The sequence below is a fragment of the Furipterus horrens genome, unplaced genomic scaffold (assembly GCF_987537825.1).
Source record: "Furipterus horrens unplaced genomic scaffold, mFurHor1.1.pri manual_scaffold_6, whole genome shotgun sequence".
NCBI classification, from domain to species: domain Eukaryota; kingdom Metazoa; phylum Chordata; class Mammalia; order Chiroptera; family Furipteridae; genus Furipterus; species Furipterus horrens.
In genome coordinates this window covers 48,232,829-48,257,357 of record NW_028327176.1, presented here as the reverse complement: position 1 = coordinate 48,257,357, position 24,529 = coordinate 48,232,829, and the positions used below count along the sequence as shown (strand labels likewise).

The window sequence follows — 24,529 nt, the reverse complement described above, 5'->3', positions numbered from 1 at the left end:
TTGTGTGTGTATCTGTGGTCTATTTCACTGACACAAAATAAATTTGTGGAGGCACAAGGTAGTCTGGCTTGTTCTGCTCTGCTTTTGCAGTGTCTGAAGCACTGATTAGCGCACAGTAGGTCTTTTGCTATTTGCCAAATGAAAGAAGGAATGAATTATTCTTACTTAATTGCCTATGCCCCTGCATTTGCTTAGGAAACTGTTACAGAAACAAGGGAGTCCAAAAATCCCCAGAGCTTGCAGCTGGGGGATGGGGAGAAGGAAGCAGCTTTTGGAATGCCTCCACATGCCTGAGGCTGGTGGCTAGTGTCTTTCTTATGCAAATGGCTTTAATGCATCCAAAGCCTCAGGCAGATGGGAGGAGTCTTGAACCAGGGAATGGTATGGAAAGCACACAGAGCCTACGTAAGGGTCTGTGAATGGTCAGAACTGTTTGCAACGCCCACTGCGTCAGATGACGCAGTCAGGGATATATAAGCAGCTGCAGACATTTTAGCTCAGACTCTCTCAAGCTCTCGTTCGGGCTCTGGCTCTCACTGGCGCTCTGACTCTCGCTCTGGCGCTCGCTCTCAGACTCTCTCTGGCTCTCGCTCATGCTCTCACTCTGAGACTCTCGCTCGCTGACTCTCTCAGACACTCTCGCTCTCTGACTCGGGTTCTCACTCGCGCTCTCTCTCTGGCTGGCTCTGGCTCTCTCTCGCGCGCGCGCTAACTCTCGGGTTCTCTCGCTCTCCTGTTCTCGTGTGCTCCCTCCACGTGGCTTGGAGAAGGGGTCTCCAGGCTGCGTTAGGAGGCTCTCACCATGCGGTTTTGAGAAGGAGAGGAGATCCGCGAAGTTTGCAGGAAGAAGGCAGTTTGCAAGGAGGCTGAGAATCCAGGTGGTTCTGCATTGAGAGCTGGAGGGCACCACAGCACAGAAAGGACCTCCCCAATCAGATTGAATGATTGGCAGCTGCTGGTAAAGCTGAACTGTGTTTGGAAAGTAGGGAAACGGTTTCTCTGACTTTCCTAAAACTAGCCTGGTTTGGAAGTGGGGGAGGCAAGGATATGTGTTTGTGGGTATTTTAAAGAGCATAAGACTTAACAGAAATCCGCAAATAACTAAATCTATACTACTGTTAAATAAACAATTCTTTTTCTTTTCACCAAACTCTGGTATTGAGAGTTATAATTTTGGTGGCGGGCAATCGGGCCCCTAACTAAAGAGCCCGTGGGATTGTTTTCAATTGGAGCAGCCCAGGGGTTCTGTAACACAACCACTGATTGGGTTTTTTAAATGGGCTCTCTCTGGATGTCTATTAGTGGGGCAGTTACTCATTTTTGCCATGGGTCAAGCCCACTCGTATAGGGTTGATCCTCATGACTTTAAAATGTAAACCTTTGAGCAAGAAGTAAAGGTAAGTGTCTTAGTTCTAGGAAGCAATAACTGTGGGAGTTGAGACGAATTATAGGTATTTAGATCCCTCAGGATTGCTCACCTTTACTTCCTTGCTTCTTAGCCAAAATGATGCTTCACAAACACACATCAAAACCAACCAACTGAACCAAATAACAACAACAACAAAACTAACCCCTAAAAGGAAAAGGACAAATTGAGACTGTGGGTTTCTGATAGAGTAAAATCATTGTATAAGTGGGTGCACACAGGAGAGGCCTTTTCAAGTTGGATAATGGGATCTCTTTTTACTTCAGCTCATCTAGAATAGCACATTAATAAACTGAACTAAATGTGGTGCTACAGCTGGTTTTATTGGTCATTAACATTTACAGAACCACGTGAAGTCATGTTTTCCAATTTCGAGATTAAAAGATTTAGCGAGCCTAATTATCAGCCTCGGAATGAGGACTGCATCGGAGCGCGGCCAGCAGAACTGATTCATCTCTGCCTTTGCATTTCCTTCGCTTCATGGTGCAGGCAAAGTGAAAACAAATGCATTTATTGACCTTCTGCTAAATTTGACCCTAAAGCAGCGTAGGCTCTGGCAGCTTCCCTAGACTTTGCTCTGTGCTAATCTTCTCGGAGCATTGTCTATGTTTTAAGGCTGTATTTTGGGTTCAGGAGACTTGTACATACCAGCAAATGGCATCCATCCTTGCCTGACTTTCTACTCAGGTTCTGATTGCTTTTCTATCCCGTGTTCAGTGAGGTCAAGCCATTAATTGTGTTATTAAATGCAGTTGATATCTCTACCTGAATGAGACTTTTGGTGAGAACAAAATAACTTATCATATAGTGCTTACTAGACCACGTGTCCTGATTTTTGGTTCAAAAAATATGACAGTTCTGAAGCAAAGGCAGAGGAAAGAATTTGAGAGAGAAGGGAGCAACTAAGAAAAGAAAACCAATCGACATTTTATCAAGACTCTCCTATTTGCATGGAACACGGAGATAAGTGCTCTGGGGAAGCCATGGCAGAAATGTGTGTGGGACCAGCCCTGGGCTTGGTTCTTGGTGCAGCATGTGTGCCATTTGGCCCCATCCTGAGGACAGTGACTCTCTTGGTGAAAATTTGCACTTAGGTCTCAATAAGGATGTACTGTTGATGTGGCACATGGATTGTGGAGCTGTAGCTGACCCCATCATGTCATTCCTCCTTCCTACCCACCCTTACACCACCCATATTGTGTAGCCCGGGGAGTCCCCATGGAGGCGGTTGGCACAGGAGAAAATGTAACTAACAAGAAATAGTTCATCCTGAGGCCAGGAAGATAGCTTCTGGCTGCTGCTTCTTTATTTGCTCTTTGCTGCCTCAGCCCATCACAGTATAGGAAATGGAGTAGCCCAAGAACCTCCGCATGACCCATGGACATGAACAATGGTGTGGGATTGCCTGAGATAGTGGGGGTGCTGGGTGGAGGGGGGCAAAGGGGGAAAATTGGGACAACTGTAATAGTATAATCAATAAAATTAATTAAAAAAATAAAGGGGGAGACTTTAGTTTGCCCTATGATTCCAAATTTTGCTGAATAAGTCTGACTAACCTGTGTTAGAGTTTTCTCTTAATTAGGACTTTAGGAACAGGGCAGGCTAGGGGAAGCGTTTGAGATCTGAGTGGCACCTGGTTTTGTTCTCTCTGGGCCTGAGCTTTCTAATATGCAAAATGGGGGCTGTTGGCCCGTCAAATAGTCTTACATTCTATACTTGAATAGAGATGGCAGATAAGCCATGGGTGATTCTGAGTGTAAGAATGGCCATGGTGCCCTCCATATGCGATAGAAACCTGGCAGCATTATTGAAGGTACATGGAATCAGAGAGAGAATGAAGGCAGGAAGAACACTTAAGGAACTCTTGCATAGTTCCCGACCATGGTTTCAATTACTGTTGCTTCTAATTTTTCTTCCAGAGCCCCTGGGCTCCAGACCAATGTCTTCCTGACCACTGATTCTTACTTTATAATCCCTATTGGATATGGGTTGAATTTTGCACCGCTCCCCAAAACATATTATAATTTCACACCCAGTGACCTTGTTTAGAGGTAGGGTCTTTGCTGACATAATCAGCTTAAAATAAGGTCAGTAGGGTGAGCCCTAATCTAATATTGCTGACACCCTTATTAAAGGGGGAAATTTGGACACAGGAACAGACACACATGTAGGAAGAACACCATGTGAAGATGAAGGCAGAGATCGGGATGATGCTTCTACAAGCCAGGAAGTGCCGAAGATTGTCAGCAAATGACCAGAAGCTAAGAAGGAGTCCTGGAACAGATTATCTGTCAGTCTTCAAAAGGAGCCAACTTTGATGTTACCTTGGCCATAGACTTCCCCCTGATCTTTAGCCTTCAGAACAATGACACAACCCATTTCTGTTGTTTAAGCCACTCAAGTCACGGTGCTTTATTAGAGTTTGGCTTGGCTTGCTGTAACCACTAGCAATCATTAAATGTCTGACACCAACTTGATTTCTTTCTCATCTTTCCAAAGATCCTTGTATTATAAAACTTAGACTTTGCTTTCTACCTGGCTCTGTCTAGGGTAGATCTCTATATTGTGTGCGGAGCTCTCCACTTCACCTCTGCTAATGTTTGATGCTGGGAGATAGAGGTGGTCCTGCAAATGAGCAGCTTTACCCAACTCTGTTGCTTCCTTTTATGCTCACTGTTTGCTGCCACCCACCTATGGTCTTTTGGGATCTAAATCCCCCACTATGTTTTTACCTTCTCCCTAACATTGAAGCTGAATCGGAAGGAAAGGCTAGTGCCTTGAAGATCCCGTGGTTATTTTTTTGGATTTGTTTGCATATAATTCCAGCATTCTTGGCCCTGTTCCAAAACCATCTCAAATGAATTTACTCCATGTATGACTGTAAAGTTGGGGATCAAGTTATAATCCAGTGAAACATAATTAAAATAATGTGACAACTTTGAACCATATCAAGTTCTCAAATGTCTAAAGTACACACAAAATATAAGAGCCCAAAGGGACTATATGATCTGTTCAAAAAGGTAGTTTTCTTATGGCTAAATTCCCTTGTGATATTACAATATGCACTTTCTCATTAAACTTGGTATTTAATATGAGCACTGGAATTTAATTGTGAGTATAAACTGTATTACTTTGGTCATTTCTGACCAATATTGTTTTGCTAAAAGAAGTCAAAAGAGGCACACTTTGCCATTAGTCAACAGACATGCATTGACCCTGTGCTGGGTTCCACAAGCTCTCCACCAGACATGTAAATCTGGTCTCTGTCCCGAGTGAACCTTCCATGTAGCTGGCAAGCTAAGGCACCCAGATATCAAGCACTTAGAGGACAATTAAATCTTAAATGGTGTTGAACTGGCTTTGGTGCAGTAGGAGTTTGACTACATGGAGTGATTGGGAAAGCTTTTCTGGATAACATAATACTTTAGCGTGCTGCCGAAAAGGTCAAGATATTCCCTTCTTCATTTTCCCTCAAAATTCCCCTTCTATTTGCCTCTATTATTGGTCATTTCAATACAAATCAGACTCCAAATAAGAAACACAAAATGACCCAATGCAGGAGCTTGTGGGAGAGGCTATTCCCTTTGATGCTGTGATTAAAAAAGGCAATTCTTCTGAAGTTTAGATAGATAACACTTAGAAACAATAAAAATAACAGTCTTCTATTAATACTGGCTCTCTTCACTTTCCATTTCCTGTTTTTTACTTACCAAAAGATTCACAATTTCTAAGATATCCATGAAATTTATATGAAGCCACTGGGGGTTCCTTTTCCATTTTCCCAACGGAGGGGATGGGAGACATGTTCCCAGCTAGAAATTGGCCCAGATGTGATTCCAAGAAAACACAATTAGACCTCATGTCTCCGTTGTTCCCTTCCTATCAGCCATGAGGCAGCACAGGTGAAGTGTGAACTAACATGCAGGATAATAATAAAGCCATTCTTTCCTTCTCTTCTCCTCACATGGAAAGGGCCTTTGTTTTGTTTTCTTTACAAAAGTGCAGATTTAGTTTGAAGTTTGGAAAATAGAGGAAGGAAAAATAATTCTCTAAGACGGGAGACAATAGTTTTCTTAAATAGGAGCCACATTTTCCCTCAAAATTATGGTACCTGAGGGCCTCTGTGCAAGGGTCAAGAGGTGATAAAGGTAGGCCTTGGGAGGGTGTGGAGAGCGGTGGTTGATATTTTGTTTGGCCCAACTGGGCTCACATCTCTTGGGCTTCTTGCGATTCATGGAATACATCTGATTATAGTGAAACATGAGAAGCCCCTTAGAAAAGTGACCATGGAAATAAATAGCAACAAATATTTGTGTCTAGACTAGAGGTCAGAATGCATTTTAGTTCTGGGGGCCATTAGCAGGGTTAAATAAGGTCTAGCGGGACCGTAGGTTCTAACGATGGAGCTAAAGTATAGGCCATGGGTGAAGGAGTGAAGTAGATGGGCTGAAGGGGATGGAGGAGGTAGAGACTTAAGAAAGAAAAGGACATAGGAAGGAATAGTGTCAGCAAGTCATTAAACCCGCAGTTGTAACCAGCAATAACTTCTGGCTCTATATTAAGTTAAATCATTATCCTTGGTATAAAGCAGGATTCTCATAATTTTCCATATAATTTTAGAAGGTGCTTGGATCCTTTTTTTTTTTTTTTTACAATTTTAAACTTGTGGAATAAAGAATGGATGATATAAGTTACTGGGGGATCAAAGCTGATAGAGCCTGGGGGACTCTTCTTCCAGGTGGGGTCAAGGGTGGTACAATGGGAACTGGCATAGATACTAGCCAATTAAACCTTCAAGATTGCCCTTTCCTTACCCCATTGCCTTTGCTGCCCCCTCTTCCTTTTTTAAGGTCACCTTTCTTTGGGTACTGTAGGCCATCCTTACACTAGAAGCAAAAATGACTTCTGCTAAAATCTTGTTTGGAAATATTTGGAATATGTTAGACAATTAATCAAAGTATTTTTTTCTAAAGATAAGGCACAAAGATTTGGGGTGAGATTATTTAAACAGTATTGAAAAAAATGAAAATGTCCTCCAATACAGATTTTAATCCTTACATAGTGCAAGGATTGAGAGATAGATTTTTTTTGTTCTTGTTTGTTTGCTTTTTGTTCTTGTTCTTGTGTGTTTGTTTCAAGTTTTTATTTTTGTAACTCCAGGACCGCTTTCTTCCATCATCCATCCATCCATCCATCTAACCACCAGCAAATGTTTGTGGAGACTCTTTTTTGTGCTGGGAATAGAGCTAAGCGCTGTGGGTAAAGAGGTAAATGAAAAATGATTCCTGCCCTTGGGAAGCTCACAGTCTAGTGGGGAGGGAGGGGGAGATAAACATTAATTACAGTGGTGTGATGAATGCTGTAATAAAGTCCAGAGCAGTGTGCTCAGCTGCCCACAGAGCTGTAGGGCAGCAATCATCTATTTTACCTTAGCCTTCTAAAGGTCTTTGATTCCTCCAAGAGTAAACTATGAGCCCCAAATCTCAGGGGTGCTGGGCTAGTCATAGCTTTAAAATAAGTCTTGCAGATTGCAGCTACTACTGATTCAAAGGCAGTGAAGAGAGAGATGATCTTGAGATTTATTCCCAGGATTCATGGATTTCTGAATTTATGTTCTCTCTGCTCTCTTTCCTTCCTAGAGCATAAGTATATTCTGTAATAAGGTGATGCTCCATTCTTGCTCCAGCCTGTCTCCAACCTGCTGTTTAATTTGATTCCTTGTGAGACCTGTCCCTATCCCAAGAGTTTCACTAAAGACTGAAATTGGGTGGGAATTGATAGAATCCCATATCCCTTACTCCACCCAACTCCAATCAAACAACAGCTGCTGAGGGCTTAGACCACATAAAACAGATGTTCTGCTATTTTTCTATCTCCTTTTTTTTTTGTCATTATTAATCCAGAGAGTATGAGCTCTCCAAAGGCAGGCTGTAGTCAAGAGAAAGGACAAAGACAACGGGAACACATAAGTCCCCAGGGAAATGCTTTCAGGAACAAAACAAATGGAGTCAAATACTCCACAAATACTTCACTGGTTTTTATTTGTTTTTGGTTTATTTCTTTGTTTGTTTGTTTGTTTTGCTACCAGGAATAAGACTGCAAAAGGGAAATATAAGTTTGGGAAAACTTTTGTTGTTTACTAAGGTTTGACTTTTTCTAACATCAGAGATTGTGTGTCATTGCAAAAAGAATGTTCTTATTGATCCTTGAAATATTTGGTGTTTGCTACTGAGATCACCAACCAAAAAGAGGGAACATTTCAAATTCACACATCACTTTGAATGCATGGCTTTAGAAAACCTTGGTGTAGAGAGAACATTTTCTCTAGGAGTTTATTGCTCTACTGAAATGTAAATTTTAGTTTGTTTGGGTTGTCGAAAGTTAAGCTGCTTGGCAGACATTTCTGTGAATTATGTGGTTGAAGCAGATTGCTGAGCCTTTTGGTGACCGTGAAAATGTGATTTTTAACAGTTCAGGCAGGATAAAATTATCAGGACCAGCTAAAAGAGAGGAAGCTGGAACTGATATTTTTGAAGTCATAGAACCTGAATTTTTAAAAAGTATGGTGAGTCTTTATAAACTGTCATATTTGCGGCATTCAGAGCCTGGCTTTTGGGAAAACAGGTTGGGATTTTCAAGTTTTTGCACTGTTGGGAGCAGATGTATGTAGAAATGTAAGTCATATCCAGTCAGCCAGATGACTGAGGTTGATAGGACTCAGTGACACCAATCTTGTCCTTCACTACGGCTGGTAAGTCCTGGGCCAGAGCCCACAGTAGCTTGGGGCCTGATTCCGGAGAGAAGTCCAGCATTTGGCAAGTTACACAGCTAACAGGGCCTGCACAAAGCTTGAGATCACCTGAAGGAAGGCACCACAGCAGTCAGAAGAATTGGGTTTTATCACAGCACACTTGGCTGGCCTTTTCCCCAAGGTGAGGACATACCTTACCTGGAGCACTGGTCACTACTGACGCTGCCAACCACCCTTCCCTGCCTTCCCTGTCCTCAGCCCCAGCCCGTGATTGGTCCTGCCTTGCCAGAGTCTTATACCTTATGTGAATATCTCCTGGATTTTTTTTTTTAATATACATTAAATCTGAGAGTCATATTAATTATTGAAGGAAATCTATGAGTGTCTACCCAATGGAAACCAGAGAAAGATGGTGCTGGGGGAAACCTCAGAGGACCTAATTCTGGGGTTCATATGTTAATGAGAGCATACTTCCCTCTAATGACATGTACCAATATGCTTGTTGCAGCAACTTGAGGAACACATACTGTCTCCATGTAAAAATATTTATCTCCCACATGATCCATGTCATCCTGTACCTTCACCAGGTGTTACTTTCTGCATAAGCCACACCCATGGCTCCATGCCTTTGCTGGAACTGCTCCTTCTGCTTGGAGTGTCTTTCTTCCACATCTCTAATCTAGCAGAGGTCACACTGAGCCCATATGTGCATCACAGGTGTCTATCAGAATGTTTGGTATATTTCAGGTGTTTAAGTGAGAGATCAATTTGGTGACTATTTGACGGAATGGAAGTGTTTGTGATTTTTATCATGGGAAATCATGGACCACAAACACACTAAATAATAGTCAAACTCAAGTAATTCATTTTTAGACCTTGGAAGAGAAGCAGCATTTGGGAAGGCAGGAGGGAGGGAATTACAGGTGGGGAAGCAATAGGATCAAAGGCAGAGAGGCAGAGATGAGCATGGGTGTAGCAAAAGGGGGGTTGAAACTCCTTAGAAGGAATAAAAGAAAATAATGTTTGGAGGGCCTATGTTACTAAGTCCCTTGAGAAGTTTGAAAGAAATGAAGTAAGTAATTGGTGGCCCTTGAAGATTCCTAAGCAAGAAATACTCAACATAAGTGGTGAGTCAGGGGGAGGGATCCTAAGGTAGAGAGGGTAGTTAGTGGTGGCTATACTGGTGGAGGTGATAGCTTGGGGTAAAATGGGTCATTGTGAGTTGCTGGGAAGGGAGCAGTGGGCATGGGTGAGGGTTCATCCTGGAGGAATTTGAAAGGAAAATGATGCCAAATTTTGTTATAGATGGCTATAGGACAGCTAAGATTCTTTTTTATTGACTGACTTGGCATTAAGAATATCTAACAGCTTGGAAGAAATATGTTTTAAATAAATATATTTCAACCTCAGAGATTCTTTTTTTTTTTTTAATCTTCACCTGAGGACATTTTTACATTGTATTTTGAGAGAGAGAGAGAGAGAGAGAGAGAGAGAGAGAGAGAGAGAGGGAGAGAGAGGAAGGGAGAGAGAAACATCAGTATGAGAAAAAAGCATTGATGGTTGCCTCCTGTACACCCCCAGACTGGGGATCCCATGTTCCCAGACTGGGGATTGAACCTTCAATATAGATATGTGCCCTGACCAGAAATCGATCCCACAACCTTTCTGTTAATGGGATGTTGCTCTAATCAACTGAGCCACACCAGCCAGGGCTCAGAGATTCTCTTATAGTGATCCATCTAGCCCTAATTTTGTGGGGATGATAGACGATTCTGGAGCCCTGGCCAGGCTCACCTTAGCAGTTTAGGCACAACTCTTTTTCTTTATCTAGTGCAGAAAATGTTAGAAGCTTTCCTGCTGATTCTGGATTAAAAATGCTACAAAGTTTCCTTACTGAATTATTTGTATATAAACAATGTGTGCTTTCTCATACCTTTTCTAGCACTGTATATTATCAAATACTTTAATCTTTTTGTCAATGTTGACTAGAAAATGGTATCTTGTTTTTCTCTCATTTGCATTTTATTATGACAGATATTGAACATCATTTATAAATTAATTAATGATTCATATTTCTTTTTTATATACACCTGTTATTGCCATCTGCCCATTTTTATAATGGACTCCTTTGTTCCTTTTATTCACTTATAAAAGCTCTTTGTTTAATAAAAAAATTAGGCTTTGTTCATCAAAGCTGATTCAAAAGCTTATATTTTCATAGATTTTAAAGTTTGCATAGGTTAGCCAACTGCCTGTTCTGTTAGTATTCTAGGTGTTTAAAAACCTTCCAAATCTACCCTTCTTAACCTTAAGCTCCCCCTCCCAAAAATTAAACCTAGATTGCTAAATTAGGAAAAGTACCCAAATTCTATCCTGATCTTTTCAAATCCTTGAGTCTCTTTGATGACTCCAGATCACTAATCTGCACTGAAATATAGAGTGAGGAGGTGCTGAGCACAGTTTCAGCCTTTCCTTTGGGGTTCTCAAATCATACCCAGAGGAGGTTGGAGGAGGAATAATGAAAGATCAGATCTCTGACAGGTGTTGCCATCGTGATACTCATACTCTGGTCCCTTTAAGGGAGCATGACAAGCAAAAGTGACCCTTATGCCTATTATGATATGAACTGTGCTCTACCCCCCAATTTTGTATGTAGAAGCCCTAACTCCCAGGGCCTCAGGATACAACTGTATTTGGAGAGAGGGTCTTTAAAGTGGTAATTAAGGTAAAATAAAGTCATGTGGTTGGCCCTAATCCAATATGACTGGTGTCCTTATAAGAAGAGGGGAATAAGACCCAGACAGACACACAGGGAAGACTATTTGAGGACACAAAGTCAATCTGTCAGCCATCTGCCAGTCAGGGAGAGAGGCTTTGGTATGAAAGCAGCTCTATCAACACCTTGATCTCAGAGTTCTAGCTTTTAGAATTGAGAGAAAATCAAATTCTGTTGTGTAAGCCATCTAGTCTGTGGTACTTGGTTATGGCAGCCCTAGCAAACTAATATAATGTCCTGTGGATATTACCATAACCTTCCCCAACTGGCTTAGAGGTCAACTTCTAACATAGAAAACCATAGATTAGAAAACACCTGTTCTGAGCTGTGAGGAAGTTTACTCTGCTCATCTCATCTCTAGTAACTTATTAGAGAGTGCTCAATTCAAAGGCAAACGTGTTAGGGTTATAATTGCCCCCATTTGAGGAATTGTCAAAGTCAGGCATTTCTGGGAACATGCCTGTCTAAATGGGGCTCCTCCACTGGGCCCCAAGGATTTAGGTCCCATATCTAGAAAGTGCCCTTAGGTGAGAGGTGTGAGGGTCATATTTCTATGTGAGGCAGTCTGGTGGAAAGAGCATGAGAATGGGGATCAGAAACGCAAACCTTAGTCTTGATTCTATCACAAACTTTCTGTGTGGCCTCAGGCAAATAAATTTACCTTTTTGGACTTAGGATCCTTGTGTGAACCCCATGAGTGGTTTCAGACTCAGTTTTATGGGACCCTGGAGGGCTCCACGGATGGGTTTTAATACTCCTTCAAATTTTTTTATTTCAATTTCCTTGTGGAATCTATTTTAAAACAATGTAATAAAAATGACACACTTTCATATGTGTTTTAGTTCACATTTTAACATATCTAATAACATCATCATATTAAAATGTGCTAGTAGGTTAACTTATTTGGAATGAACATGAATAAAATTCTGACATCTGGGGATGCACATTTTTGATGAGGGATATTGATAGTCTGCTCTGGTCTGTTTGTCACTCTTAAATTCTGACATGACTGCTGCACATCTCCACTGATTTACACTTGTACAAGTGTGCTTGTGACCACAGGACATTTGTACCTGCTCGGTTAAGTACCAAATCAAGTTAATTCACATTTGTTCCCCTCATGGCATAAGACTTGTTTGTGCACCCACAACTGACTCTCTCACATCTTGAAAACATCACATTAGAGCTAGAACGAATGCTTCCTTTCCGACTTTATGATTAGAAATGCAAGAATTTATTAGGTGCTACTAACAATTCAACTTTGAAGCAGATATTTTCTATTACTTTTCTTGCAGGCTTCTGGATAAGGTTAGTTGAGTAGAAACCCAAGCTGTAAGGCAAATTGTTTTAAAATAAAACAACACAAAACGATTAACACTTGCAACTACTTAGCTAGATATATCAAACTTTTCTAAATATTGTTCAACTAAACCAAAATAAAATGATAAGTTTATGCTGAGGATAGCATGATTCCGATTATTCCAAGTTTTTACATTCACCAAATCAGTCTCAGAATTGTCAGTGATATACTTTATATGATATATGGCATAATTGAACTCATGAGTTATATTCTAGTGAATTTGTGCTTTTATTTGTCTTAAATTTTAGAATTTCAATTAAGATTTCATTTTTATTAAGGGTACTTTCGCTATGAGAAAAACCACCAGGTTATATAACTTCCAAGATTCTTTGCAGCTCTCCCACCCTGTAATCTTCCAAGGTGGATGTGAGCCAGATGCAGGGAGGAGTGAGTCAAGGCAGTGACTGACGGATGGCTGATCACCAGTCTGTTCAGCTTGGGAGCTTCCTTCCACCTTTTTAACAGAGATGACTGAGTGTTTAGGTGCATTCCTACACCCCATCTGCGGTATTGCATCTTTTTGAGATTTCAAATGTACAAATAAGAGGTCCTGGGAAAAGCCACATGGTGTATAGGAAGTTATCAAAGAGTGCCACAAAGACTTTTTTAAATATTATTTTTACGTATTTTAAAATATAATTATTTTGCAACTTGCTAAAATTCCATTAAAATGTATTGCATTTTCCTGCTCACTTCCTCTGTGAAACAAATCTCTTCTGGAGGCAATACCTAGTAGGATGTGTGGGAGAAATGGGGCCTGGGGGCTGGGGTAGGGAGTGGGTGGGTCTGCTAGGCCTGGGGAGTGGTACAATCTTCTTATAGCTGGAACAGAGGCGGTGTACAGCAGGAAAGAGAAGCCCTGGTTTGTTTTAGCAGCTGCCTCTTTCTCGCTAGAACTTAGCATATTCCGAGGCCCTCCCCGAGAGTGGGACACCATGGTCTGGCCATGATTGCTGGCTCTGGAAGTGGAAAGCCCCAATGGGGACTGCAGAGCATGCAGAGATAGAATAGAGAAGAGCTGGGGTTGCACATTTGATGCATCTGCCTTATTCCAATGACTTCTCCCTTTAAGATGAGAAGGGTTGAGTTTTGAATGCTAGAGGGTGGTAGTTCCTAGGAGTTGTGCTGGGACTATATTCACCCACTGGGATAACTGATTTTAGGACTAAGTATTTTGGCTGGGGGACTAGTAAGTTGAGGTGGTGCTCTTGTGTTCTGACCTTGGTTATTGTACTACTCAGGATAAATGTTCACCTACATAAAATTGAGATCCCAAACAAAAATGTTTTAAATAAGACAGACTTTGTTTTTCTCTCATATAATAACTTGAAAGTGGGAGGTTCAGGGCTGGTGTGGAGCTCTGTTCCACAAGGTTGTCCAAAGACCTCACTCCTGTTTTGTTTCTTTTCATCTTTACGGTGTTGTCCTTATATGAATGAGATGATTCACAATGGCTTCCGTACATCTGTGATTTAGGTAAATGAATGGAGGAAAGAGGGAAGGAGGATCTTAATTTTTTAAGAACACAGCCTGGAAGTTGAATACATCACTTCCACTCACATTCTCTTGGCCAGAACTTGGTTATATGACCATATAACCAAGGGAGGCTAAAAATGCAGTCTTTAGTCTAGGTCATGTGCCCAGATAAAAATAACCCAGATAAAAATAGTGAGCTTTATCATTTTGAAAAATAATGAAAGAATAATTAGGGTACAGCTAGTTGATTCTGCTAGGGTGTTGCTACTTGTTGAAACTCTGCAAACATGTCTCCACCATAGCAGTAAATGGCCAAGGTTGGGAGACACAGTGTCCAGAGCAGGAAGACTGTCAGCCCCTGGTCTAATGGTTGGCACTTTGATGCTGCCTTTATCAGTGTTTGTTTTTCTCATGGGAAATTCCAGTTCCCACTGACTTCTGAAACTCCTTGAGAATATCAAGTTGAAAAGGGCTGATTTAGATTCTCAAAGTATCCCAATGGTAATATGTAGACCAGAGCATTTCAAACCATCTCCTGAGTGCCCCAAGATTCTCTAGAGTTGAGAGCAAGTGGAAGAAATCGAAAATAAGGATTCTTTAACCTAAACACTATGCCCCACTGGATAGTTCAGCCATAGTGTGTCACTGTTACACACACACACACACACACACACACACACACACACACACACACATTTGTTTATCTATATAAGGATTGGGGCTAAAAATACAGTTTTTATACTTTTGCTAAGTCATTCAGTTGAAATGGTCATAATTCAGAAACTAGAGATTCAATAATATATTAAATATAAGACTATAATGGGTAATTGCCTGCATGATGGGTGATGACCTTGACCATGCTTTTGCAATGAAACAATTTAATTTGAAAATAAGAAGAAAATGACAGAGTTGAAAAATTTATACTATAAATTGGATCCTGTGGTTCTGAGGAAGCAATTTACACAATTCTTTAGAATTCACCAAGTATTGATGCATCTATTTCCCCCCTTAATCCTTCTTCATTTACAGGTAAAGAAGCAGAAGCACAAGGAGATAACGTGACTTGTCCAAAGTGGCACAGCTAAGAAGTACTAGAAACGGGATCCGACTCAGGCCTTTGGAATCTTCACTATATGCATCCATTTCCTTTTTTGCTTATACCCACCCCCAGGGTTTAAAGGTCCATTTCTAGGGCACTGAGACCTGAGCCATTTCGTGTTATGAGCCTGGTTTCTGCTGAAGCAGCAAGCAAATGGTCTCTGTGCTTGAGTCCTTTCTTCTTTCCTCCCTCTTTCCTGTCCCTTCTCCCATTTTCCAGCAAAAGTTCATCATATATTGAATCTGTCTTAGGTACTAGAGATAAAGTGGTAAACAAGACCTCCAGGCTCTTCATGGAACTTAAATTCTAGTGGGAGCTAAAAGAAAGTAAAAACATAGCTAAACACACCCTGTATTTTCACATAGTGATATTGACTGTGAGGAAAACGTAATCAGGGTAACAAAATGGGAATGGCAGGAGGAGCAGAGTGTCTGTTTTAGTTGGGTGGTCAGGTAAAGATGAGTGATGTCAGAGCAGAGACCTAAATGAAGGGAAGGGGTGAGCCATACCAATATCTTGAAAGAGAGCACCCCAAGATGATGGAAGAGCGAATAAATAATTCATTTGCTGAGCATAGTCATGGAATTGCAACCTGATCAATGGGGCTGGCATGTAAGCACTACTTTAAAAAAAAATTTTACTTTGTCTTGCTTTATAATGAGGATATAGAGAAGGTGACTAATTTCCAGAAGCAAGTTTTCTTTTTTGTTTTTTGTTTTAAATGAATTCTGTGCATAAGTGGAGAGACTGGTCTTGGCTAGAAGGAGGAATAGGTGATCTCTGGGATGAGAGGGAGGTTAAAGAAGAGGGAAACCGATGTGGAAGGGATGATAGATCTGGTGGAAAAATGAATTAATTCTTCTAGTTGGTTTTATTTTGTTAGTGAAATGTCAGGTGAAGTCAGTGAGTTGGGAATAAGGATAGGAAGGGACTAATGGTCCTCTAGGGTGGTGAGAAAGTGAATTTACTTGCAAATATAGAAGGGCTGCTGGGCAGTGTGTGGGCCCACTTGAAGTCTGCAGTTTTAGCCTTAGGTGAGACCAATCAGCAGAGTTGTGTAATTTTCCAGCTATGCCTGGATGCCAAGGAGATTTAAGCAGAAAGGTGGATTTAAACATGTGCTGGGCATTCTCCATTTGCCTGTGTTGATCCATTCTCCATCCTTCTTAACCCAGCTTGGTGATCTGGGAGACTGCCATTTATGAAGGACTCAATGGATTCCTTGGCCTCTAAATTGGGTTTGGCCAATGATAGGCACAGGCAGGAGACTGGAGGGCAGGAGGCTGTGAGGTGCTGGTAGTACTGTCCTACCTCTTCACCAGTGGCCTCTGGCGCACATGGCTACATCCCCCTGTGAAGACCCTAGCTCCTATCAGGCAGCCCTTGCATAGCTGTGGCTTTCTTTAGATTCTGGAAACCAACTGCTGTTCTTATTCTTTCATGCTTAGGGCTGTTAACTAGAGTTAGCCTGGGGGTGTTCCCTACCCCTGTTGTTTTCCCTTTACCTGCCTACACTTTTATAAATAGCCCTTTGGTCAAACATTCTTTTTTTACCTCTCTGTTTTATCGCTTTCTGGTAAGAGCCTGGCTGATGAAAACCTGGTTTGGGACATGGCCATGAAAACCTAACAGAAAGAGAAAGGAACATGGCATTTGTGTGCATTCAAGGGAGAGATGACAATGGAAAAAGGACTCTAAGCTGAATAAAAAAAGAAATAAGGGCATGAGCAGGATGAATAGGCTGAAAAGTGGAGGAGTATGTTGTTGGGACATCCCAATGGGGTCAAGGAATTTCTGGAGTTGGGGTACTAGGATGAGTGAGCTGAAAACTGGAGACAGTTCTCAGAGAGTGGAAAATTTGTGATTGATGCAGTTATTGGTAACAACATTATCTTGGTCATTGGTTCTCAACCCTAGCTGTGTATAAGCCCTGGAAATTGTAATTTTAAAAAACTGCCCTAAATAATTTGGATGTGTGGCCAGTGTTGAGAACCATTCTTCTAGGGTATGAGGACAAGAATGGTTGGCTGAGTTGTAGTGAAAAAATAATTTATAGCAGTCAGAGGCCAGGGGCTTGGAAAAATCACCTATGTTGAAGGCACTAGGAATGGTAGCAGGGTTTATGGTGGAGAGAATTCAGTGAGCCAGAGGCTAAAACTGAGAAGTTGGTACATCTTGGAAGAACTTGGGTGTTTTAGTTACTCTAGGCCAAATCTCTGGCTCTACCCTCTCTATTTATTTATTTAGTTATTTATTTAGTTATTTATTTATCTTTATCCTTGCTCAGGATATTTTTTTCATTGTGTTTAGAGAGAGGGGAAGGGAAAGAGGAAGAAATAGAAAGAAACATTTGCATGAAAGAGAAGTATCAATAGGTTGCCTCCTGTGTGTGCCTGGAGCTGGGATTGAACTTGCAACCTAGGTATATGCCCCAACCAGGAATTGAACCCACAACCCTTGGGTTATGGCATGATACTCCAACGAACTGAGCCACCTGGCCAGGGCCCTACGCTCTCCTTTTAACACAGGGTCAATGTCCTGGGATGGGATTGCCTCTAGATAAACTTCCAAGCCATCTCCATCTTTAGTTTTTATTATTTGCTTTAAGGGTTACTTTTCCTTACTGCTGGTGTTGGGGGAACACACATGGTTCAGCACCTCTGCAATGTCTTACCTAGATCTGATTTTCTTAAAAGCTGACTCCAATCCTTGATCTTTTCCAAACATTAACTTTTTCCTTCTACTCATCAAAAAAGTTTCTTTTTCCTGCCTCACTCCCTCAAGTCCTCTTAGGGTGTTGATAAATCCCAAAGGCTCATTCCTACTTCCTACCACCAGCAATCCCATATCCTACCACATGAGAGGACAGTCAGGTACACAAAATTATTTAAATCCTCTCCATATCCAAATCAGTGCATGTAATACTGTCCAATGTGTGGACAGAACAGGCCATTGTAGCTGAAAGTTTCATCCTCTCTTTTATTTTCTACGTGCATGCCAGTGTGGGCTATTTAAATCAAATTCTTCTCTATAGCTGAGCACAAAACTCACATTTCTGGTTTTGCTCTTTCCGAAGATAATTTCTGCAGTTTAATGAGATCTGAGAATGAAGTCAGGCATGAGCAGGAGAAAGGTCACAGTGTGTGCTCAAAGGTATATTAACTACTGTTGGAGCTGACATCGGTCTCCTTCCAGGAGGACAAAATTAAGCAGCAAATAGTAAATATGTTCAATGGCACTTTATTGCAAGTAGGACCATTTACAATGAAATAAGAATATGAGAATGGTTTCAAAGAGAAAATGGAAGTGCTCACAAATAGAACACATCTTACCGGTAAGAGGGGGAATGTGATTCCAGTCAAGGTTAATGGGGAAACGGTTAATGAAGGGTACAGATTCCAAAGCTGCATGATGCCATATTGTATCTCACAGAGGTAATTAATACTAGAGACTCCGGCTAAATGGACACATTATCTACGGCAGACAACTTGAAATTCTGCATACCATATAGAGAGGCCCCTTTCAATGCTTTATGACTCACCCTAATACTGACATTAGAGGCCGTGTTTTCCATCCCCTTTCCTCATGGAGTCGGTGTGTTTCTGTGGGAAGAGCACCAGACAGGGAGACAGGAGAGGGTGTTCCAGCTCAGATTCAGTTCCTAGGAGGCATGTGTGACCTTGGGCAAGTCACTTCCTTCTTCTCTTTGGCTCAGTTTCCTCACCAGTAAGATGAAGGGGTGGGGTTGGATAATCTATGAAAAGTCTTTTCCAGTTTGAATTCTGAGAGTCTTCACACTTCATTGCCATACCACCATTATCACTTCCTTCCTTCATAATTGTGTTAATATGGATGTATATGGGTAGAAGAGTGCATATATAATGCAGATGTGGTTGGACAGTTACCTGTATTTGCCTGTTTGTCGCACATATATGTATGTTTGAAATAACACAACCTTAGCAGTTTATGTCAAAAAAGTTTCTATTTCTATCATCAATGTTCATGTTTGGAATCTTTCTTCCATTTTCCCCCCAAAGGGTTAGGTAGCAAGAATGAGGTTAGCTATAGAATAAAAGTGCCTGGGATTAAAGTGGATTTGGGTGAAATAACTTTAGTTTGAAGGCTCAGGATTATCTCTCCCTGGGAAGCACCTTCTTTGTTTCTTTTTATTTGAACACCTCAGGCAGGAGCAGAAGACTAAGGCTTTTGTAGCCGAGATGAGGCAAGGACTGAGGATCACATAACACCCTTTACATTTAACTGTCTCTTTAGCTGTCTGGAATCTCCTTTCGCCTACTTGAGTTGACGAGCTTAAAAGTAGGACATTTGCACACACTGATTTTTCATCTCAATGATCATCATATTGACAAGGTTGCTTTGGCTGAACAGTTTCCTCCCTGTGTTCAGGCCTGTGTGTAGGTGGCAACCTGAGGGCAGATTCCATTCTTATGGAGCCTCAGAAATCACTCATTACTGCTTTTTAAAAATTCCCAGGTGCACCTTATTTCCTTTTTCTCACCTGGCTGGTATCTGTCCTTACTGTTTACTTGACCTTCCAGGAAAAAAAAGAAGGAAGGAAGAGAAAGGGAGATAGGAGAGAGACAGAGAGAGAGAGAGAGAGAGAGAGAGAGAGAGAGAGAGAGAGAGAGAGACTCTTTATAGAAAATTTAGGAATAGCTTTCTGTTGTTCTGAATGAAGTAGCTTAAAAAGGCCTGTCAAATCTCAAATCTGGGGAGAGAGGGGGCCTGAGGAGTTACAGCATTACACACGATACTCCAGGTCCCACCTCCTTCCACAAATGGGAAGGAAAATCTTGGAGTGTTGTCACCTTCAAAGCCAAGTTACCACACGACATTGCCAGCTGCAGAATTGTACCTATTGATTGTGGTGAAGGAGTGAATGTTTCATCAACCTTTAATTGAGCTGATTTCTAAGTAGAACAGGGTCAGCTTTTTCTGTGCTGCTGGGTCTAAATAGCTGTGACTGAGCTGTGGTTGATACTTCTTTAACAGACCCTCATTTGGAAAGTTTGTCACATGCTGTAGGGCCTCGAACATTGGTCCTCAGCTGAGAGTGTTCATCAGAATTACCTGGGGCCATGGTAAAAATATTGAAGGTGGTGCCTTGCTCTAGCCAATTATGATTCAGTGTTTGGGCAAGAGGCTGGGTAACTGTATTATTAATAAGCTCTTTTTTGAGGCTATTTTAATGAGCACTAATGAATACTCACAACCCTCTGGAGGAATCAGTTGCGAACTAACAGACAAAGTTACCAAGTTAAGTGGACAAGAAATGCTGGAATTGTGAAATAATCCTATCATATCTTTTTTTCCCCCCCCATGGGAGGAGATATGGTTGCACAGATGTGAGGAGGAATACATTAGCTCTCTGTTGGTGTAATTTAACTGTAAGGACATGGCTCTTTCTCTCTTGTATTGCTGTATTGCTTGCTTCATTTCAAGGAACAATTGGACTTTCTTAGAGGTGCCCATCATTTAGATACAGCTTCCCTCACACTCCAACAGGAGGGTCAATACCCAGCCAACACTGTAGACATGTTGGTGAATCCAGCGTTCACTGAAAAAATAAGTTGGATTTCATTACTTGACACTATGTAATGTGGGGTGACCTCCTCCCATTGTTATGTTGCGTGGGTACTCAGTTCTGATTTTGATTTCCTGTGAATTGCTTCCTCATGGATTCAGCCTTTTTTCTCGGGGGCTAGGGGGTCCCAAACAGATGCCTCCATTGATCCCTTCTTGCCATTCTCAGCCTCTCCCTCCAAGCCAGACTTTTCCTTGACGAAGCCACCACACACTGAACTGTGGCCAAGGAAAATCAAGACGCCATTTCATCAAAATATATGTGATGGAAAAAAGCCTATTCTCATTCTGAGCTTGTTTCACTTCTGTTTCACCTGGAGGGCTGGCGCCGGGGTGCGGTGCAGGGGTGATGTGAACCCTGGCTACTGTGAAAACATCCTAAGTCCAGTGACTCTGCTCTGTTTACATTCCTGCTCTGCTCTGCCTGTGAAGCTGCCCCTTATTGGTGGGTTGGCAGGCCCTGTGGCTCCATACATTTTAAAGCTGCATTCCCCAGGGTTTGCCCCAGCGATGGAGACCTGCACTTTGTCTTTTAAGCAGATAAAAAGAGAGGTCAGTCAGAAGTAATTCCCCTACTCCTCGTATAAACAATTTAACTGCTGCAGCAACATACTTGCTTGGAATTACTCCCTCAGATTCAATTCCCTTTTCCTGCTCCACTTGTAAAAATGGTTAGTGTCCTCTATAAACTGCAGCTCACCAAGGTGCAGGGCTTGCTGTGCGGTTGTAGAATAAATGTTAATCTAATACAGGTTACTAGGTCAAATGCAATCACAGGCTTGTGGGAAAAGCTTAATACTGTTCTGCTTCTTCTAACACAGTAAACCTGGATATTATATGATAGGTTAAACACCAGTGAACCATGGCAAGAATTTTCTTGAAAGTAGGATTTAGTACAAAGGAAACTACATTGAAATGGTGACCTAGGATTGACTTTGCTCTCCAAGAGGGTGTTCTAAGACACTGAAGTGCACTATGAAAGTGGACTCCTTAAAAATGTGATGCTCTACAATTCCTTGCTCAGGGGACAAATGCCAGTTGGAGCAGCTGTGACACATATAAAGATTTCATATGTTGTCAACTATGACTTCAATTCCCCTCATTCCCCCAAAATTCATGAGTGCAGAGCACAGACACACACAAGCTTTCCTTGTGAAAAGTTAACGTGGAGTTGGATGGCCTGTTAGAATTTGGATCCCATCTTGAACATTAAGTAAACACAGCATCAGGCGGGCTGAGCATCTGTGGACCAACTGCCTGGAGAAGGCTCTATGCACATCTTCTTGGTGGCGGACTCCTCACTATTTTATGTGGATGTTAGTTCATTAAGTGTTCCCAGCCCGTATTTGTGATCAAATGCTAAAGCTGAGATGTACATATGCTAGCAGATGTATAATAAATGCTTCAGTAAATGAACATCAGATTTCAAGGAGCTGTAAAGTCTGGTTTGTGGGACCACTTAGATTCTATCCTTCATGGAGATGGGACCAAGTCAGGACTAACTTTTCAAAGTTTTGTGCTCTCAAACTCTCATGATTAGCCTTGGAATGGCAGTGCTCCCTCCTTCTAGCTCTCTACTGAGACCAGATCAACAAACAATCGCAACAAGGAAAGGAATCCTGGCACACATGCTAGAACCCATTTCTCCTCCTGAAAGCAGTTGAGGATGCGGCTTTGTGTCTTCTTCTGGCTCTGAAAAAAGTTCTTACCAGGCTCCAGGGATTTGTTTGCCTTGTGAAAATATATTTGTCCATTTACAGATGTGGCATAGCTGTCCAGTTGATGAAGCTAGATCACTTAGCAGGTTAGCTGACTTAGAGGGTGTAGACATTTGATAAAGGGCCTCTCTGCTTGGATTTGCAATTAAATGACTGAATTAATCGGGTAATGTATTCATGGATGTTTATAAAACTAATGAAAGTTGTCTCAGGTATGTGAGTGACCCTTAGGAAAACTACATAAGGGAATAGGTACAGGCTGGATGTAGATTTTGGTGAAATGTATTTTTTGAATTCTATTTAAAAAAATTAGATTTTTAGGAAACAAACCTAGTGAACTAGATTGTGTTCCTAAAGCCAGTTGTTGGCAGGAATAGAAGAAACCTTACTTGGTTGATTTCTGTGCTATGGCTCCACATGGCTGTCATCTCTGGCCCATCCTCATCCCTTGCAGTGCTCTTCCTTCTGTGCTGTGAGTAGGAGGCTGGCCAGTCAGACTCAGAACAGCTGGCTGGAGAGAGGCAGCAGAAATGGCTCTTATACAGGCAGTTTCCCTGCAGCCCAGTATTAGAGCTAGTTCCTTCAACAGAAACAGGACCCCGAGCACTTCCACTGATTGGGAAATGTCAAACACATAATACATAGATGACTTAAAATGCCCTAGGTCCCTTTTCTCTCTTTACTGCAGATTGAAAAGTCAGATTTCTCTGCCTCTTTGGGACTGCATTTTCTCCCAAGTTTTTCTTTGAAAAGATGTAAAGGGAAAAATGTACCTTTCTCCACAGCTTCTGTATATTCTTCGAGCATAGAATGTTGGCAAGAGCTATGCTATGCTATTGCATACTTTCTTTATGAGTTGGATCCACAAGTATTGCATTGGGGATATGCACAGTCATTCAGGTTAGTGGAGACCAACCTGGCAAGTTTTCAGGCAATGGCTTGCTTGGGATGAAAATGCTCACGAATGGGATTTCTTTTTAGAAGGCCATGGATAGAGCTCATAATGGAGACTTGGCCTTTATGTAGATGTCTGTTCTGTGAGTAAACATGGCACTAGGGGTCAAATGTAGTTTTACCAATTCTTAGCTGTATAGCCTGAGACTACCTAAGCACTTTGTGCCTCAGTTTCTTCAGCAGCAAATGGGAATAATACTGTCTAGCTTTCCCTTTATATCTTTATGACATGTGGGCCCTGGGGCCTGCTGGCCTGTTTGCACCAATGGTCATTACCCTTCTCATTTCTCTCAGGGTCCTATTCCACTCCATTTTCTCTCTCTCTCAAGGCTCTTGACTCTGTTCCTTGTTTTGAGCCTTTCTTTTACCCTTTGGACTTAGTTTTGTCATTAGGTTTTTCCAACTGTTCCTAGTGACACCAATGTCCTCACTCCTGGCCAAGCTCTCCATGGGCTGGCTGGCTTGCATGAGCAATTCAGATATCACCCCATAGAGGTGGTAGGAATCTTATGGTGCATTGAGTGTGCAACACCTAGTATAGAGTAATAGGTAATCCTTGGTTCTCATCCCCTTCCCTTTCCCAAGAAACACTGTCAATTACCAGATGAGGCAATTTGAAACAATCACGTAGAATCTCTGAGTCTATGGAAAACAAGAATAATAATGTTTACTCCACTGGGTTAGGGGAGAGCCAACAAGACAATGTAATTTAGGAAGTGCAAATCCTGTCATCTTACACCGAGAAAAATTAAGGCTCTACTCAGCCAACTTTAGGGATGGAATTTGAGAATTGGAACCATCCAAGTGGTGAAAAGTATTTGCTGTCAGAGTTGACTTACCCAGTAGACACAGTATGTACAGGGCTGAGGGTGCGCAGGGATTTTAAGGGCCCACAGAATTATGTTAATTTCATTAAATCAGAAAAATAAAAACTTTTAGATTGAAAAATATATATATATAATGGCCATATATGCATATTTTTAATAATGCAGTTGCAAAATATAATTTTTAATATTTTCTCATTTATGAATAAAAGGGCCTCAGAGGCCACAGTGCCTGTGTGCCCCATTAAGGTCGTATGTGGCCGTGACTTTATAATTGCCTTAAAAATCTCAACGGCTAATGCACATATCACCATTTTCTAGTGGCATTATTTACTTTACTTTTTAAAATTTAAGAATAGTTGGTATATAATATTATATTAGCTATATTAGCTTTATTTGTACAATGTAGTGATTTGACATTTTTATACCTTATAATGTGCTCACTCCATTAATTCTAGTAGTCATCTGTCATGGTTTTGCAATAATATTGCAAATTTATTACAGTATTATTAACTATATTCCCTTTCACTTTTATCACCTA

The 24,529-nt window shown here is 41.4% G+C and overlaps 1 protein-coding gene across 1 annotated transcript in view; it reads left to right on the top strand.

Annotated features, from left to right (window-relative positions):
• LOC150006094 (uncharacterized) overlaps positions 1–24,529 on the top strand; it is a 67,407-nt gene that overhangs the window by 38,162 nt on the left and 4,716 nt on the right. Inside the window, exon 4 of the mRNA XM_090280738.1 lies at positions 6,587–6,693. Coding sequence (XP_090136864.1) covers positions 6,587–6,693 — 107 coding nt within the window. The remainder of the gene's footprint in view (positions 1–6,586; positions 6,694–24,529) is intronic.